The following is a 15,086-nucleotide window of genomic DNA, read 5'->3' as shown; positions in this document are numbered from 1 at the left end:
TTGCTTTGGCAGAATTGTTCAGCGAATGCTACCATGACAGTGAAGAGCGAGCTTTTGATTTGCTGGTGAGGAAGAATCGATATTGGAGCAAAACAACTTGTCTCCACTTGGCCACAGAAGCAGATGCCAAGTACTTTTTTGCACATGATGGGGTCCAAGTGAGTACCCTTCAAGGTGTCCCTCTCTTGAAGGTGTTGGATAATCCACAATTCAGAAAAAAAAGAAGATAACATTGTTATGCTTGTACCAGTGGTGGGATCCAAACTTTTTTTTACTACCGGTTCTGTGGGTGTGGCTTGTTGGGCATGGCAGGGGCAGGATACTGTAAAATCTCCAGTCAGAGGTGGTATTTGCCAATTCTCTGAACTACTCCAAATTTCCGCTACTGGTTCTCCAGAACTGGTCAAAACCTGCTGAATACTACCTCTGGCTTGTGCCCAGATCTGACTTATGTTCACTCACTTGTGCATAGGGATCCTGTAGAGGCACAGGAATCTTACAACCTCCCCACCTTGCCTCTACCTGGATTTTTCAAATAGGTGCAGCAAGAGGGTATGAAATATAAAACCTGGTCAACAACCAGGAAACTGATTAGAAATGCATGCAAATCACTTTCAATCGAGCATTGAAGCATGTAAAATCTGATGGAATATACAGAGACCTGATGAACTCAAATATTTACTGGTTACAATGTACATTTTCTCTTTCACTGCTCATTCCCACTAATCCACCTCCTTTTCAATTAGGTTACCCAGGGTTAGGGATAGAAGCCATCAAGTCCAGACCTAGAAAAACTCAAGAGTGGATGGGCTTCAGGACCCCTTTTATCTCCCCAAGCCCTTGCTTTGATGATTCACGAGTCTGGTAGCTGCCAATGGGAGTCAGGGTGATAGTGGTTCAGCATCCAACTTTTTTTGTCCATCTTCTGAAGACATTCTTCCTTTGATCCTTAACAACTTGATTCTTTCATATCTACCACCTGAAGTGACCTTTTCCTTTCATCCTCTCTCTACACATGTCTCCTCTATTTTTAAGTTACAGCCACTTCGACCTACTCTCACATTCTCACATATCTTCCTCTGAACAGTGGAATCAGATATTAGAGGGGCTTGCAGATCATTTTTTCAGAATTATTAAAGTCATATATTATACTCAGTCGGAAGCGAGCCCTTATATGACAGTAATACCACTGTTTTCTTAAAATAAGAACATACTCTTTCCACCCTATAATACCTAAGAATAGAAACAATAATTGATAAAATATTCTCATTGGAATGTAAGAGATAATGTAATTCAGCATTGTGAAAAAATGATAACTACTGTACCCGATCTATCTTTACATCTAGAGCAGGGGTGACAAACACACATCATCATGGCAGCATCACATGATGTATTGCAACTTTTTCCCCCTTCGATAAACCAGGTGTGGCCATGGCCAGCCTGTGGGCAGCGAGTTTGACAGCCCTGATCTATAGCTTCATTCAATGACTGACTGTTTCCTCAGTTATATTAACAATGAACTCATATTAACAATGAAGATTGTCCTTTGTTAATAACAGGGTGGGAGGGATTATACAGGTTCGCACCTATTCGCTAGAACTGGTTGTTAATATTCTAAGCAGTTCAGAGAACCGGTTGGTAGAAGAAATTACTGGTCTAATTCTGTAAGGAAGGCAGGAAGGAAACATTCTGGTGTTGCTTACAGAAACTGCCTCTCTGTTAACCCTTATTACATTCTTGGCAGGACTAGACTTCCTGTCTCTGGAACTTCTCTGGAGGTTTTTTCCCCTCCTTTGTTGGTACTTTGCTTGTGTTGAGTGACCATTCAAAGTTACAATAGCACTGAAAAAAGTGACATGACCATTTTTCACACTTACGACTGTTGCAGCATCCCCACAGTCATGAGAGGCCAGGTGAAGAGATGCGTGCCTCAATGTGAGTGATGATGAGTTAGTCACACCCAGCCAGTCACATGTCCACCAAGCCACGCCCACCAACTAAACCACGCCCATAGAACCGGTTGTTTAAAAATTTGAATCCCACCCCTGGCTAATAAGTTCCATAAATAAACAAGAGCGTTATTCTGAGTTGTCAGCTCATCAAGAATCCTAAGGTAGCCTGCAAGAAATTAAAGCATTATAGACACTAATGAGAGATGTTCTTGCGGACATATGTAAGAACCATTACTTAGAGAAAGAGGGCTGGAACACCCTTGAGGTCCTGGCAAGCAAGATAATATTAAGAAGTGACTGAGGCAAACACACACACCCCCTCCCCAGTTTCCTGAGATAAAAGAAGGAAGGGAAGAAAAGCACAACTGGAGTTGCAAGATTCTATAGTGGCCTATCTCTGTAGAGTTTTAGTCTTCCTGAGAAGTTGATTTTCTAATTTCATCTAGTGGGGCTGACAAACACATATAGTGAATGTTTAAGTGCAATGCATTGAAGATTTTACAAATTACAAAGCTGTAGATACAAAGCAACAGAAAAGCTATTTCAAGACTCCAACAGCAGCAAGACCATTTTATTTTATTGTTTTATTTTAGACATTTCATTTTAAAAAGTTATTTATAAAGCCACCCACCTCACCACTTTAAAAAAATTCTACCTAAAGGGACTCTGCAAATCAGTGAAATGGGTGTTCCTGTACAGTAAGAATGGGCAGCCCTAGTATACATGTCATGCCCAATGCCACTTTTTGCCATCCAAAATTGTGTCATCCAAAGTTAGCATTATGTTGCAAGTTACAGTAGCTTCATTTTTTGCCTTTTAAAAGGAAGAACCGATAAAATAGGTACAAGAATATCTAAAAATAAGAAATATTTTTGTAAGCCAGAGTCAATGAGAGTGAGTAGACAGACATATACATTTTCTTAAATAATAGAAAATAAACAAAATAAAAATAAGACCCTCAGAAGCTGAAAAAAAAGAAAAGAAAGGATAGTCCTCAACTTCAAACAAAAGAAGTCTGATTCTTCTAAATAAATAGCTTCATAGAGATAATGCAGGACTGGCTAGCTTCAAGAGTTAGTTTTAGAGGAAACAGCTGGCTACGAAATAAATGTCTTGTTTTCCTTCAAAACTATTCGTACTCATTCCAGAATTGTCCTGAAGTTTTTGTGGTGAGGAACCTATGAGATAGGTGAAAAGTTGAAAAACACATTTACATCGAATAGCTCTAGGCTCTTGAGTTTAAGAAAAGAGCCAAGCATTATGATTTACTCTGTTTTCTTTTTTTATTATAATTTTTATTGAACAAAGTAAAATGCATTTGTGTATCATTTGTGGGAGTCCTTGGTACTTTCTGAAATTGGTTGCTTGCTTGCAGACATTTTATTACCCAACTAAGTAGTGTCATTCATGCTAGTGAGTGTGGATTTTGATCCCTGTTTAAAAGCAGTAGTACGCCCTGCCATTGTTGATATGGTGTAGTTTCCTCCTTGATAATTTCTTGATCAGGGTATTATTTTCTGCTCAATTGCTTGTCTCGTGTAATCCCTGCTAATTTTGGTATTGGCTGCTATTATTGGCTGTGTTCTGGTCCTTTTGTTTCCTTCTTAGCCTTTTGATTGTACTATTATATCATTGGTTTTTCACATCTATCTTCTCTAAATTTCAGGCATTTCTGACAAAAATTTGGTGGGGAGATATGTCAACATCCACCCCAATTTTGAATCTGATCTGTGGATTTGGGTGCCCTTTCCTGATTTACACCAACTTGATTTCATTCAGGTATGAACCATAGATTCTTTTGCACCAAGAGGAAGAAAAAAAAAATGAATGCAAGCATATTGATTGTAATGGCATGTGGGAATGGCTTTGGGAGACAGGAGACAGGAGGAAGCGCCACATCCTAGATAACAGTCTGAAAAATGAAATTTGAGTCTGAAGAAGGAAGGGTAGTAAAAGGGTCTCAGAAAGGACCCTCCCTAGTTTCCAGGAGAGTAAAAGTGTGAGACCCTAAATCCTAACCAGAACCCTTGAGACTTGCAAGATTGTTAACATAACCTTACAATAAAGATACAGCTGGTACTCCTGGTTGTGTTTCTTATCAGGGCTATTTCACCAGTTTAACAGTGACCTGCAAATACTGAAATGGCAATAGAATATGTTCCTTCTGTATCCTGGAAGCAAAATATTCTACTTTCTCCATTTAAAACATGTTTATAGAGACAATTTTTCTCTTTGTACCTGAAATTAGAATATATTTCAAACAATATACTCAACCCAGATATTTTTTTAAAAAACAACAACAACATCATGGTACTGGAGAAAGCAAACTCTCTTGTCACTCACAATCTTTATCCCTCTGTTCCTGACTTCTGCTCTCTCTTTAAAGATGAACTTATTAAGACCAAGACATGAGTGAAGAAAATTAGAACTTTGAGGACAGTAATAGTTCCAAAAGATCATGAGAACATTTTGTCCAGGTGAACGACTAATGCAAGAGTTCAGCCCTGCAGTATCTGATTGGCATTGGAAGGGGAACAGCTTGGAGAATCTAGAGCTGGGTGAGAAATACCCAGTGAGAAATACCAGATTCAGATTACTTGGAAATAAACAAAACTATTTCTTAGTCATTTGGAAATACAGTAATTCTTTTATCACTGAGTCATGTCCATACTGGCAGGAATAGGGATTATTTGATCTTTATGATAGATAGAACTAGACACAAAAACAGTTTTTTCCTGAACGCCATCACTTTGCTAAACAAATAATTCCCTCAACACTGCCAAACTATTTACTAAGTCTGCATTACGATTACTATTAATCCTCCCATCCTTCCTTTCACCCATCTCCTCCCACTTATGACTGTATGACTGTAACCTTGTTGCTTGTATCCTAACGATTTTTATTGACTGTTTTCTAGTATTATTTGATTGCATATTGCATAGTACTGTATCTTATGATTCTTGACTCATGATGAATGTATCTTTTCTTTTATGTACACTGAGAGCATCTGCACCAAGACAAATTCCTTGTGTATCCAATCACACTTGGCCAATAAAGAATTCTATTCTATAAATGGGTAGTGAATTTCTTCCTAGAATTCCAGATGCAATCAGAAAGAAAGTTCCTGTTTTAATTTCTGCGTATTATGCTGTTGTTTTACTTCTTGCTAGGGAGGAAACAAATGGTCAAAGATAGTTCAGAATGACAAGTTTCTTATTTCTCTGTGACTGGAGTATGCAATTATGTTCCTGGCACCAGGGTAATCAAAGTGATGTTCCTTTTCAGATTCCCTTCTCACTGTTTTTAATCAGGGGAAAAATATCATATACTTTTATTAAATTATTTGAGATTCTTTATATTGTTACCTATTATAATGCTATGAACAAGTGTTCACATTTTCAGAATTCTAGCCAGCAAAACATTATGTCCTCTCAAGGTTTAGAACAATATTATTCCCAGGACATGGCACCTTAGCCTATTATAAAAGCCATATTCAGAAGTGATTGCATTTTACAAGATCTCTCCGTTACAGCAGGTTTTCATTATTCCAGTATTGTATTCTTCTTTGAAACTAAGCATTCCAACTGCCATACTTGGCTTTCTATGATACTTATTAATTTATAAATCAAATGTTGATTTATAGGCTGCTCAACTCATAGTGATTTTGGGTGGCATATTTGCATAGAAACTTTTATACATGACATTTCTTTGCAAATGTCTTTGAGGTACAGACACTCCCTAATGACCTTTTAATATATTTAATTTGCTATTGTATTTTAAGCTGTCTTTCCATCCAATTTCCCCTCTACTGCATTTGGATGGTGCATAAATGTAGACATAGAAGTACACTTTCCTTTCAGTTCCAAGGGATTCTAAGTTGGGCTCTGTCTGAATTCTGCTTTTCCCATCTGTCAATTTTAAAATAAATTTGCTACGGAAGTGATAAAGTCAAGGGATTAAGTTTCCATGCATCACTTTTCTGAGTATGTAAGCTTAAAGACCACTAGGAGCAATACATGTCGAGATAAGTAGCAGAGTGACTTCATCCTTTCATCTGCTTTTCTTGTCCCAAAGACTTAGAATTTTGCCTTTATCTATGTAACAAGCTTTAAACTTTCATCACTTCCATCCTCTCTCAGTTTAGTTGTCTCTTTCGATGCATGCAGTTTAGGATCTCACTTGATTTACTTTATCTCCATTATGGAGGACATGCTACTGGGTCTGATAGATTTGTGCAACTTACCGTATTTGCCGGCGTATAAGATGACTTTTTTGCCCTGAAAAACATGCCTCCAATTGGGGGGGTCGTCTTATACGCCGGGTCATCTTATACACCGGCAAATAGTAATTGGGAAGCACTGCGGCTGCCCGCGGCTGAGGCACTTTGCGCACCGTGGAAGCGAATCCCGTGAAGCCGAAGGAGCAGCCAGCCTTCTCCCAGCTCCCAAGGAAGCGAGGCTCGCACCGCCCGAGCTCCGCTGAGGTATCCGGCTGGGGCTGTCAGGAGTTGTTACCGCTGGCGCGGCTCCGTGCAGCTCCAGTCCCGCATTGCCTCGGGAAGGGAAAGGCAAAACCAGGAGCCGCTGCTGCCATTGCAAAGCGCCGCCGCGGCTCTTCCTTTTGCCTTTCCTTCCCGAGGCAACGCGGGACTGGAGCAGCGTGGCTGCGCCAGCGGTAACAACTCCTGACAGCCCCAGCCGGATACCTCAGCGGAGCTCGGGCGGTGCGAGCCTCGTTTCCTTGGGAGCTGGGAGAAGGCTGGCTGCTCCTTTCGGCTTCACGGGATTCGCTTCCACTGGCACAAAAGTGCCTCAAAAAAAAAAAAAAAGTGCAAAAGTGGAAGGCGTGCGGAAGAGGGGGCGAGTATATAACAAACTATATTTTGAGTGAAAATGTTGGGGGGTCGTCTTATACGCCGGGTCGCCTTATACGCCGGCATATACGGTAGGCTTTCCTATCATAATGTTATTTCTTAAAGCAAACTCAGTTTGTTTTCATGAAAGAACCAGCCTCAAGAATGATCTCTAATACTGACCTTATTCGTAACTTCTCTCACTGAACATCCTTTTCATTGTATGAAACTTTTCGCTATTCCACAAAAGTTATTTGACCCAGAGCAGAAAGAGGTTTAAAGATTAGATAGAGAATTGAAATAAAAAAATTCTAAAAGAAGGTTTATTGGTGTACAGAGCTTATTGGTATGTAAGTAGTCAGAAGTGCTATCTATCATCCAGCAAGTAGAGCTGATTATTACATTGATGTAGAAGGTAGTTCCTAGAATGAAAAAGGGTAGCAAATGTACTGGAAGAGCTAAGAAAAACAGAAACTAGGAAATAGCAAGAAGAATGAAAGTTTGCAAACAGAAAAAACTTGTGACATTTAGCCCTGAATATTCTTTCTGGAAAGTTCTGGAATGTTCTCTCTCTCTCTCTCTCTCTCTCTCTCTCTCTCTCTCTCTCTGTATGGTATTCAGCTTTGTTCGGGTAATTTCCCACGTCATTATAGTTGTGCTTTTAAAGTTGTAGCAACGTTTCGGCAGAATCTCATCTGCCATCATCAGGCTTCTGTATAGTGTTCATTCAGCTTTGTTCGGGTATTTTCCCACGTCATTGTAGTTGTGCTTTTAAAATTGTAGCAATGTTTGGCAGAATCTCATCTGCCATCATCAGGCTTCTGTATAGTGTTCATCTCTATAGTGTTCATGATGAACACTATACAGAAGCTTGATGATGGCAGATGAGATTCTGCTGAAACGTTGCTACTAAAAGCACAACTACAATGACGTGGAAAATACTACAAAGCTGAATACTATATATATATATATATATATATATATATATATATATATATATATATATATATATATATATATATATATATATGCATTATATAGTAATTAGGGAGATGGTATATCAAGGTAGATTGAAGGTGGCTGGCTCGAATTAATAATCAGAGGGGACAATTTTGAATTAAATTAAGGATTGATAAAATTGCAAATATGACAGATAAAGGTAATTTGGGAAATGAATATAGAAATGAGATGAGAATTTCAAATAACATTGTAAAATAAGATATGAGAATACTCTAATGAATGAAATAAGTTACAGTATGAATTGGAATTGGATAAGTTTAATACTTAATACTAATAAGGTTAATGTGATATGAAATTGAACAAACAAAATGAATAGGTAAATATGTTTGTATTGAATTGAAACCTGGAACCATACTGCTTGCCAAATGAGATTTTTTTTATTTAAAAAAAAAATTAAGGAGGAAATTGAATAATGAAATTATTAGGTACATCTAACTGATATGGTGGTTGGCATTAGGAGAGAGTATTGAAAAGTTGAAAATAAGCAAGGAAGGATTTGGACTTAATATGAATGTGGATATTAAGAGATTATTAAGTTTGCTTATACTAAAATGTATGATATATTGATGCCACACAGTTAATGTATTGTTGTGTATGTGTAGATTGAAATAAAAAACTTTTGTTAAAAAAAAAAGAAAGACTAGATGTAACATGGCCAGAAGTAATTGAAGTAGGCTTACTTCTTAAGAGTTTGCCTCTAGAACAGGGCTGTCAAACTTACAGATTGCAGGCTGGATGCATCACGTGCTGGCCACGCCCATGCCAGGTTTAGTGAAGGGGGAAAAAAGTCATGATACATCACATGATGTTGCCATGACAATGCGAGTTTGACACCCCTGATGTAGAATATGAGAATCTTAGTCTTCTTCAAATTAAATCAAACTTACACTAAGTTTTGTTCAAAAACATTTGCTAGAATATAATCGGAGCAATCAAAGGAGGCAGTAGAATTGAAAGGAGAAGCATTCAAACTATCAGGCAGCAGAAAATGCTGCTCTTCTATTTCTAATTGATGATGTGGTCATAGCTGCTTTTGGCATTAGTATTTGTCCATTCAAAAATAAGTAGGAATGGACTTGATAAGTTACTCTGATCTGTGCTTCTAGCAGTAGTGGGATTCAATTTTTTTTTACTACTGGTTCTGTGGGTGTGGCTTGGTGGGCGTGGCAGGGGAAGGATACTGTAAAATGTCCAGGCAGAGGTGGTATTTGCTGGTTCTCTGAACTACTCAAAATTTCACCTACTGGTTCTCCAGAACTGGTCAGAACCTGCTGAATACCACCTCTGGCTTCTAGCATCCAAAATAATTCATGCACTGACAGATCTGGCCACAATGCCTGCTCTTCATAGTATAAAGGTCAACTACAGTGGTTCTTCTCTTCTCTTCCTGCAGGGTGCAGCTGCAATGTATTTGTGCAATTGTTGAATGTATGTCCTGTCTTCCTTATTTGTAGGGGTAATCAAAGCAGTTTACCATCCATAAAATCAGTGCAATGAAAAATTGAAATCAATTTGAATAAAATACCATTAAAGCAATAGGGAAAAGCTTGATGATAGATATGCATTTTTGCCATTTTGCTTCAGTCTCGGGCAGAGGAAAACCAAACACATTTCTTTGTGTATGTGTGTATGGGTTTTTTTTTCTATATTCCACAACCGCATCACTTCGGCCTTTCAGGGTTTTACCTTTGGCTTTCTTGCTCAGCTGTCTTGTTTCTTCTTCTTTCCCTAAATAACTAGAGCTTTCACCCATTAGGACCTCAAAGCTATTTCTGTCTTCCTTTGTTTCTTTTTCTTTAAATGGAGAGCTGCTTCCTGTGTTGCTTTTGCTATAATGCCTCTTTTCTTTAGTTTTGAGCTCCAGGGTGGCCACTTACTACTACTACTTTTTTTTACTTCAAACTACTTACTACTACTACTTTTTTTTACTACAAATCTGTACTGACAAATTTGTAGCCAGACTTCAGAGTTCAGAGATGCCACAGGCACCACAGGACATGTCTATTCACTTCCCTTTTGTTTCTAAAGGCACCACTGACAGAAAGCTTTTTTATATATTCTATTTGGAGTGATGTATCAGCACCTGATTTGAACTTGTCTCAGAAAGAATGTGCATCTCTTGTATAGAAACCTGCCTGTCCCTGCATCTTATGAAGCACAGGTTCATTTTGTTCACATCTTGAGAACTTTCGTCTTCTCTTGGGCTAACTAACCTTGTGCATAAAATGGTATCCTTCAAGAGGGAGCATCCATAGGGTTGGAGACATCCAAATAAGCAAGATGGCACAAATTTTGGCTCTTGCTAATGCCACTGTTTTAAGGGGGAAAATACCCCTATCTTAAGATAATTGCTTCGAGCTTCCATACCTCACAATCTAAATTGTACTTCCGGAACTTCACAACTGTTCTTTTCCCCAACTCTAAAGTTCATTGGGCAAAAAGTATACCATAACTGCCTGCTTCACATGTATATTTTCCACCAGGCTATTTAGATGCAATATGATCTGTGTAGATTTATTTGAATTACATATTAAAAATCTCAGAAGGATGATTCTGCTAGTTTTAATTTGGATTTGTCATTTATGCTGAGGTAAATTTTGTTTTTAATTTTATGCTGAGGTAAATTTTAATCAGATCAATTCTTACATTTTTGTAATGTTTTGTAATATACTGTAGTTACTCTTGTGTGTATTATTTTAAAGCATGGCTCAAAAACATGCAAAGAGAGTATCTGTTGCTGTAAGTTTTTTGTAATAATCTCAAAAATGAAAATTGTATTGTCCCTTCAACTGTGAAAAAACAAATTTGTTTTCAATATCATTAAGCATAAAAACTATTTCTTTGCAGTGAGGAGACACAGTCTGTGGAGGATTCAGAGTCATTCAAAGATCTTGACAGTCTTGATACAGAAAGGACTTTGCTGTCCTACACAAAAACGAAGTAAGGTTACATACATGGCTCTAGAAATATTTTTTAAATATTTTTTAAATATTTTTGCATTTATTAATTGTAATTGCTATGACCATCCAACCATGTTAAATATACTATAGAGTATAATCTAAAATTGATGAAGGATGTACTTTTCTTTACAATGTCGAAGCTATACTTTACCAGACATTTGAATCCCTTAATTTGTTATTTTTAACTGTTATGTTTAACAGTTGTTTTTATGAGTATGAAAATCCACCTGCACAAATGCTGCAGAATGCAGAGAAAAGAACAGCATGTCAGGGCCCTTCCACAAGTTGCAACTGTGCAGCTTTTCCTTTTGCATATATTGAAATGTTTCATGGGGCAGTAGGTCTTTATCATTATGTCTTTAGAAGCTAGAACTGTATGCCTTTTTTGTCTATGGACATACTCAGTCATCCAGGTCATGGTTATCCTGAAGGTGCTTTATCAAAAGGCAATTGGAGTTTTTTTTTGTTTTACTTGAAGATGTTTCACTTCTCATCCAAGAATCTTCTTCAGTTCTGACTGAATGCCTTTTTGCAGAAATCTATTTGCAGAGATATAGAAAAAAATTTTTTAGTTAAACGAAGCAGCCTTATTAATGCTTTCCTCCAAACAGAACAATAGCAAAATTATGGTTATAGATGGTTATAGGTGTGTTACTTAAATATAAATAGCAAGCTCTAAATCCAATATGTTGGGAAGTTTGGATCCATTAAGTACAAAGAGATGGGTTGTGGTTTTTTTAATATGCTGAAAAAAAAGCCAAACTCTAATAGACACTAAGGCAGCTTGAGGTCTGCTTCCTCCACTGTTTCTTTAATGATGAATTTTAATACAATATCCACTCTGACCATATTTGCTTCTGATATTCCTGCAGTGAAATTATTACTGCGGTTTTTTAATATTAGTTTGTTGTTTGGGGAATGGTTGGGATGAGCACTCATATCAAATGTATATATAACCTCACTGCAGACTTGCTCACCCAGAGCTCAAAAGAATTGCTCTTTTTATAATGGCTACATTTAATGTTTAATAAAAGTGCCAGGGGAAATTTAAAAACTGCAGTAGGAGTCAGTTCCATTGAGCTTCATTCTAAAGCTTTCTCTCTATACACATCCTTCTCCTTAGAATCAGCTCCTAGTTTTCATTACCATTCACCATCAGTTACATTGTGAATATAAATTCACACTGTGAACAGCAATATAAATATAAAATAATCAAAAGAGATGCTATATCAGATGAAATCCATCAGAAGCCTCATTACAAGGTCTTAATGAAAGTATGCTATCATAGTGTCCTCTCTTAATTTTAATCGAACACACAATAAATTATGAAATATGAATAACTGTATGTTTAAAAAGCTACACTATTTTGCTAGTTGAATCAAATCTTGTCCTCAAATTCCAAAGTAGTTGTTTTTTTCCTTATCTTGTAAGATAAGAAAAAAACAGTGGTCTCCAAGTCACAAGAAATTTAATCAAAGTATTGTCTCTAAACAAGGCGGTCATTCTGCTATAGCTCTATTAATTTCAAAGTCCATTGACTTTCCATTGTTGGTATTATTTGGATATTCATTCAACCTATAGAGGCTTCTATAACCCCTTTCCTCAACCCTGGGTGCTCTGGTATCAGAGTGCTAATGTCAATTAAGACAAAGAAGTGTGAATCTCTTTCACAAACTCGACCCTGTGCCTGTCAACTCAAAAGAAAGCTATGTTGCATTCAAGGAGAGTTATTCTGGAGTATTTTAAATAGATTTCCAGGGTTCAAATGCTATTGTGCCGCCCACTACCTAAGTTTTCATTAAATGAGCTATTGTCAGCCTTCCTAGGTAGATGGACAGCAAACACAAGCATCTGAGATAATTCTAATTTATTGTAAGTCTATGTTAACAGAATTTTACAAGTCCGAAAGTACAGATATCCTATAGTCACTTTTTGTAGCCCGATAGGTTAGGAAGGATCCATTCTGAGGTGCTTTCTCTGCCCATTATGCAGCTGTCCTCCCCCCTTATCTGACCTCGGGAGCATCTTTCTTTACCTTTTCCCACCTCCCATGAAATATCATTTCAAATAGCATTACATCTATTCACATATTTAGATGTTTGTTATCATAAATCTGGTTATGCTTGCTCATACATTATCACAAATGCAGATTAGACATGCTGTTTAGATGTAAATATCTTTTCAATTCATTAAGGGTCACTTTAGAGAGAATGTGATGCCACCACTACGGTATTCATAGATATGTAAATTTGACTTGCAGTGAGATTTGCACTCATCAGTTCTTTTGATGCTGTTTGCTATTGCTAATAGATGGACCCTAGGAACTCATTCCTGAAACATTATGAACTTGTACCGAAATGATCTGAATCCCAGGGGAAAAAAGATTGGGTATCTGTTGATCAACTTACCATTGGAATCAATGAGAGCAATCTAATTCATATCAATGAAGTTAAGATATCATTGGTTGTCATTATTAAAAAGATGCATTAAGTATCCCGGTATTTTGATAAGGTGGAGAATAAATCTATTTAAATATAGCAATTATAATTGAATTGGGGAGAAAACTTAACTGGATGCAGTTGCTTAATTTTTATGGAAGAATTTGGGGAAAATAGACTGATCAACATCTCTGTAAAGCCAGTCTGAGCCTTTGGCAGATTCATGTCAAGAAATGCATTGCTATGGGTTTGTTCTTTCACTTTTGCAGGACTGATGCCAGATTAGAAGCAGAACCTGCCTCTGGGAATATTGTCTATGTGACATTTATGTTTACACGCTGGAAAAAATTCTGGACTGCTCCTATTACAGTTTTTATGGGGAACGTTGTTATGTATTTTGCTTTTCTCTTTCTATTTGCCTATATCCTCTTAGTGGATTTTAAACCTCCACCTAAAGGTCCCGCTACAAAGGAGAACATACTCTACTTCTGGGTCTTTACATTAGTCTTGGAAGAAATCAGACAGGTGGGTGATTTACTCTGTGCTGTCTGCTGTGTTGCTAAATTTATCAGGTCACTGGACCTCTCTAAACCAGAACATGGCAGGAAAAGCAAGAAGAAAAAACTAGCATTTTACTATAGATACTAGCATCCTGATCCAGACTGGAGTTTCTATGCTGAAAGATTTATACAGCCAAGAGGAAAGAATGGGTCTTTCTAGATTATTAATGGCTTCAGGAAGTAGAAATCTGCAAGTGGTTGATAAGAATAAATTATTGCATTAGTTCAACTATTTCATATCCTTTCCTCTTCCTCCCCTTTGAAGAGAAACTGCATATATCTGCATTTTTCAGCTGCAGATATGCAAAAAGTCCTGAACTACGGTCAATATTGATTGAATTCATTACATTTTGGCACAGGAAAAACTGAATGGGATTTAGGACATTGCTGCAAACAAAGTCAGCAAGAAAGATCCCATGCAAATAACTAGCTTAGTCCATGCTGAGTTTTAAAATTAAGCAGTTATTCCATCGCAACTGTGAGAATCTGGTAGCTTCAGTGATGAATTGCTCCTGGGTTTGTTATTACAAATAAAGACTCACAAGTATTTCCATGATGTGTCACACTAGAGTATGAAGACTTTTGTCAGAATGCAAGCACATTAAAGAGGTAGAGTCCCACTCTCCCACAAAAGTCTCCTATAACCACAAAGTCTAATAAAGTGTTGTATAATGTATAGTTCAGAATCAATGAATTAATTTTCAGGTTTCATAGATTCCATCTTGGGAAGCTAAGTATAGGTTGGAATGAACAACATGGCTATGTCAAGTGGATCATCTAAGCCTATAAAAATAATTTTCCAAGCAGTGGGATGCTCAGGAATGAAAGACCTTTTAGTTATTCAGATGCATATAGGAAGCCTAGGAAAAAAGTGATCCTTATTTGCAATTGTCATATATTTCATACTCAATTTTGAACTGTTGAACTGTTGAACTGTTGATGAGGAAATGAAAGTGTTAAGATAATAGCTTTTAACTTGCAGAGTTTCTTTGTGGATGGAGGCATGAATCTAATAAAAAAATTCAAGCTCTACGTAGAAGATAATTGGAACAAGTGTGATATGTTGGCGATTTCCTTGTTCATCACTGGAATCACTTGCAGGTATGTGGATTCATATGTTTCTCCCCCCTCCCTTTTTTTAAAAAAAGTATGATATTACAGGTAGCAAGAGAAGAGATGATACAGTGCTGAGAAAAAAAATCCTAAAAGGCACAAAGTGGCCAAGCATGGGAGATAACTACCATAAGTGGACCCAAAGGTCCTTTTTCAAGAGGCAACTGGACTTTATGTTTTTTCTTTGAAGA

The 15,086-nt window shown here is 37.3% G+C and overlaps 1 protein-coding gene across 1 annotated transcript in view; it reads left to right on the top strand.

Annotated features, from left to right (window-relative positions):
- The window catches only part of TRPM5 (transient receptor potential cation channel subfamily M member 5), a 46,311-nt gene that overhangs the window by 18,243 nt on the left and 12,982 nt on the right, over positions 1 to 15,086 (top strand). The window contains exons 12-16 of the mRNA XM_087950876.1: positions 13 to 158; positions 3,619 to 3,731; positions 10,672 to 10,764; positions 13,492 to 13,747; positions 14,765 to 14,883. Of these exons, the coding sequence (XP_087807002.1) occupies positions 13 to 158; positions 3,619 to 3,731; positions 10,672 to 10,764; positions 13,492 to 13,747; positions 14,765 to 14,883 (727 nt within the window). The remainder of the gene's footprint in view (positions 1 to 12; positions 159 to 3,618; positions 3,732 to 10,671; positions 10,765 to 13,491; positions 13,748 to 14,764; positions 14,884 to 15,086) is intronic.

The sequence above is a fragment of the Notechis scutatus genome, chromosome 1 (genome assembly GCF_049901735.1).
Source record: "Notechis scutatus isolate UNSWTSFEM ecotype Mainland chromosome 1, rNotScu1.2, whole genome shotgun sequence".
Lineage (NCBI taxonomy): Eukaryota > Metazoa > Chordata > Lepidosauria > Squamata > Elapidae > Notechis > Notechis scutatus.
The sequence above is the reverse complement of the archived record's forward strand: the minus strand, read 5'-3'. Positions and strand labels throughout refer to the sequence as shown.